Source organism: Neopsephotus bourkii, unplaced genomic scaffold (genome assembly GCF_033783945.1).
Source record: "Neopsephotus bourkii isolate Nb327-2 ecotype Australia unplaced genomic scaffold, CSIRO-AGI_Nbou_v1 NB_196, whole genome shotgun sequence".
Classification (NCBI taxonomy): domain Eukaryota; kingdom Metazoa; phylum Chordata; class Aves; order Psittaciformes; family Psittacidae; genus Neopsephotus; species Neopsephotus bourkii.
The window spans coordinates 1,580,699-1,585,394 of record NW_026900709.1 but is presented as its reverse complement, the minus strand read 5'-3'; the positions used below and the strand labels follow the sequence as shown (position 1 = coordinate 1,585,394).

At 49.9% G+C, this 4,696-nt stretch overlaps 1 protein-coding gene across 1 annotated transcript; it reads left to right on the top strand.

Annotated features, from left to right (window-relative positions):
* The first annotated feature begins 975 nt into the window (after positions 1–975).
* Positions 976–1,935, top strand: TSSK6 (testis specific serine kinase 6). The gene has a single exon (XM_061375653.1). The coding sequence runs from the start codon at positions 1,032–1,034 to the stop codon at positions 1,863–1,865; it is 834 nt and encodes a 277-aa protein (XP_061231637.1). The 5' UTR covers positions 976–1,031; the 3' UTR covers positions 1,866–1,935.
* The last annotated feature ends 2,761 nt before the right edge of the window (positions 1,936–4,696 follow it).

Below are 4,696 nucleotides of genomic sequence, written 5' to 3'. Positions count from 1 at the left end.
CATATATTCAAAACTCAAAAATAGCATTTGGGTTGGTATTTTGGAAGATGGTTGTTTTGTGGTCCTAGGCTCCTTTGTACAGCTGCAAAGGGAATGTGGGCTCCATAGGGAGGACAGGATCCTTGAGCAGCTTGAAAAGCCCAGCACAAACCAGAAACAACTGTTTGTTAGAGCCAAGGATGCAGCACTTGGAGGAAGGAGCTGACACTGGCCTAGCAAGCAGCATGCAAGAGGTGGGATGCTTTGCTCTGCAGTGGATGTGGAACCCAGCCCAGCTCCTGCCCCCATGCTTAATCTGACCATCACTTTTATGGAAACTAGAACTGAATAAAAGCCTTTAAAATCTAAATTAGAGAAGCTCTACGAAGGTTCCCTGATCTCACTCCTCTGTGAATCTCCAAAATACCCTTTTGATAAAAATAGGAGAGCAATTGCAACATTAAGAAACTGAAAAGCTGTTTCTTCTGAAAGATGCTTTTAAAGTTCCCCATCCACATTGCCCTAAATCAGAAAACTTACCTAGTAGAATATCTCCCTGCACCATCATAATGAAAATGGAACTATTTACAGCCAGCCAAGGTGGTATGCAGTCAGAGACAGTAGAAATCACTCCTTTGTACCCCTTTGTGCAGTTTGATTTTCATATAACTAATACCCTGCAGAAATCTGGTACAGGTACCCAAATGGATTTCTCATCCCTTGTCATCCAAAAAGCCCTCTTTTGAAGAGGTGAAAAAGGTAAAACCTATAAAATATCACCTGTGGGAGTTCTCCCTTGGCATGTGCATGGGCATGGGCACACCTCAGGCCCCCATGATCTGAGGGCAGGCACCAGACACCTTTTTGATCTCACAAAGCCATTGCCATAGAACTTCACCCCATCACAATAGCCGGGTGTGCCCTAGAGCCCAAAGGTGCACCCAGCAGGCCACAGAGGAGATTAAAGGTCACCAGCAGCCACACTGTACATTAAAGCTTCAAATCCTGGAGCAAAGCACCAGCTTCAATTAAGACCATCAAGATCAGACACCATGCCAAAAACCAATGGAGGAGAGAAGATACTTCATGATCTGGGCTACAGGCTGGGTCACACAATTGGGGAAGGCAGCTTCTCCAAGGTGAAGGCAGCCACCTCCAACAAATACAAGGGCCCCCTGGCCATCAAGGTGGTGGACCAGCAGCGAGCATCCCACAACTTTGTGTATAAGTTTCTGCCCCGGGAGCTCAATATCCTGTGCAAGATCCGGCACCCCAACATTGTGAGCGTCTTGGAGCTCATTGAGGTCTGCAATGGGAAGCTCTACATAGTGATGGAGGCGGCAGACACTGACCTGTTGAAGCTGGTGCAGCAGCTGGGGAAGCTGCCCTGTGTCCCCAAGGCCCGGGACATCTTTGCACAGGTTGTGCGTGCTGTGCGCTACCTGCATGACCGTAACTTGGTGCACCGGGACCTCAAGTGTGAGAACGTGCTGCTCACTGCTGATGGCCACCGCGCCAAACTCAGTGACTTTGGTTTCAGCAAGGAGACCGGCAGCTATCCAGACCTGAGTACCACATTCTGTGGGTCAGCAGCCTACAGCTCCCCAGAGGTGCTGATGGGCATCCCCTATGACGCCAAGAAGTATGACATGTGGAGCCTGGGGGTGATGCTGTACGTGATGGTGACGGGCTGCATGCCTTTTGACAATACCCACATCTGCAAAATACTGCAGCAGCAGAAGAAAGGAGTGCTGTACCCTGAGGGGCTGCCACCACTGCCAGAGCCCTGCAAAGCCCTCATCACCCAACTTCTCCAGTACAGCCCAGCCTCCCGGCCCAGTGTGGGGCAGGTAGCTAAGAACAGCTGGTTGCAGGGGGAAATCTGAATGAGGAAACTCTCCCCAGACAGTGGGGAGAGCAGTAACATGTTATTGTAATCAGTACTGTGGTAGAAAAGCTTTCTGTGGTTTATTGATCATTTTGAGCCCTGGGGGTGCCACTATGTGGAGCTGATTGAGCTTCAAGCATCACCAAGACCACGTGCTCCCAGAAGGTGGTGAGATACTTCCAGAGAGGAGACACAGTATCACAGTATGTTAGAGATTGGAAGGGACCTCAAAAGATCATCCAGTCCAATCCCCCTGCCGGAGCAGGAACACCTAGATAAGGTTACACAGGAACGTGTCCAGGCGGGTTTTGAATGTCTTCAGAGAAGGAGACTCCACAACCTCCCTGGGCAGCCTGTTCCAGTGTTCTGTCACCCTCACTGAGAAGAAGTTTCTTCTCAAGTTTAAGTGGAACCTCTTGTGTTCCAGTTTGTACCCATTTCCCCTTGTCCTATCATTGTTTGCCACTGAGAAGAGCCTGGCTCCATCCTCGTGACACTCCCCCTTTATATATTTATATACACTAATAAGGTCACCCCTCAATCTCCTCTTCTCCAAACTATAGAGACCCAGCTCCCTCAGTCTTTCCTCATAAGGGAGATGCTCCACTCCCTTAATCATCTTAGTTGCCCTGCGCTGGACTCTCTCCAGCAGGTCCCTGTCCTTTTTAAACTGATGTGCCCAGAACTGGACACAATATTCCAGATGAGGTCTCACCAGGGCAGAGTAGAGGGGAAGGAGGACCTCTCTCGACCTACTAACCACCCCCCTTCTAATACACCCCAGGATGCCATTGGCCTTCTTGGCCACAAGGGCACAGTGTCGGCTCATGGTCACCCTGTCGTCCACTAGGACCCCCAGGTCCCTCTCCCCTACACTGCTCTCTAACAGGTCGTTCCCCAGCCTATACTGGAACCTGGGGTTGTTCCTGCCCAGATGCAGGACTCTACACTTTCCCTTGTTATATTTCATCAAGTTATTCCCCGCCCAACTCTCCAGCCTGTCCAGGTCTCGCTGAATGGCAGCACAGCCTTCTGGCGTGTCGGCCACCCCTCCCAGCTTAGTGTCATCAGCAAACTTGCTGATAGTACACTCAATTCACGAGCCTGCTGTTGATTAGGTTTCAAGATACAATGACCATGCTGAGCTAGCAGTAAGAGCAAAGTGTGGGGCTGCTTAAACCAGCCTGACTTGGCGGGGGGGGGGGGGAACCTGAATCCTTTGCCAGATAGGTTGGGGCTGTCCAATGGAGCCAGCATGGCCAGGGCAGGGTGGTGAGATGCAGTGTGCAGCACCAGTCCTTTATGTTGCTTGCTCCCTAGTACATGTAATGAGCACTGAACCTCCCATGCATCTCCCCTCTCTGCTGTGGTATGCAGAGGGCCCTGCCCTGCACTGCAAGAGGAAAGCTGTTCTCACACAGGTCTTGGCTTGTCCTCAGCCTTGTTGGCCACCAAACTGTATTTGGATGTTGGGAGGGGAGAAACGGTGGTCCTGCAAATCACTCCTGCAGAGAAAATCTCACAGGTTTTGTATGCCTATGATATTAGTAGCCCAAATCCATAGCAGGGGCTTTGCAGGCAACTGGACCACATTACCGAGCCAGATGTGTGGGCCTGAGATCCACACCTGAAGTTTAACTGCATCTTTCAGATATTGATTCTTACCAACATTTGAAATATCTGCCAAAAGATACCTGATGAGAAAGAAATGCCACTGACCATGGAGAACCTGAAATGGGAAAGAGATAAAGATACAAAGGATAACTGCTTTGCTAACACCCGCTGTCTATCTTCAACATAGAAATTACCACTGACCCCAAATGCAAACAACAAAATCTACTACAGATCCCCACTGGTAAGTCACATTTTCAAGGGGTTAATTGAAGGTAGGGGCTGGCATCTGACATGAGACATTTCAAACCCCATTTAGACAATCTCTGATCCAGCTCCCACTGCAACTGAAGTCAGGAGAGCTCCTGCTGGGTGGTCCGTCAGCCTCCATCGTGTTGCTGGTGCCACGTGAGGTAACACAAGGCAGCCCTGGAAGCAACTCCCGTGGCCGGGCTCGATCTTACATGAACACACCAGTGCACATGGAAGAGAAGGAAACACCTTTGGCAAAGCAAACATTCTGGGTCTATTAAAAGCAGCAGTTTAAGTAGAACAAGATGTGGCAGCAGAGTCAGCCCCAGACTTTCCAGTATGCAGGCTACAGTGAATTTTGCCACCTCCAGAATGAAGATTTATTTTGTTCTCCCCCTTGCAGCTGCAAAATAGGACTTTATAGCAGCAGTGAAGTCGAAAGTAGAAAGAATAAGGGATAGGAAGAGTGTCTTGGGGCCATTCGTGGCTGGGGAAACAGGCTTGGGAAGGATCAGGAGGATTCTGCAGATGGAGAAGTAGAAGAGAATCATAAGGATGTGGGAAGTGAGGAGGCGGATTTCACGGCAGTGAGATTTTCAGCAAGGCTCAACTCTCCTTTTCCTACTCTCCTTCCAACCACCCCATCGGCCTCATCCCAAAGCCACCACCTTCCACTGGGAGAGCTCCCCGATTCATTAGGAGCTGTAGTGACAGGACAAGGGGTAATGGGTTAAAGCTTAAACAGGGGAAGTTTAGATTGGATATAAGGAAGAAGTTCCTTACTGTGAGGGTGGTGAGGCACTGGAATGGGTTTTCCAGGGAAGCTGTGAATGCTCCATCTCTGGCGGTGTTCAAGGCCAGGTTGGACAGAGCCTTGGGTGAGATGGTTTAGTGTGAGGTGTCCCTGCCCATGGCAGGGGGGGTTGAACTTGATGATCTTAAGGTCCTTTCCAACCCTAACTATTC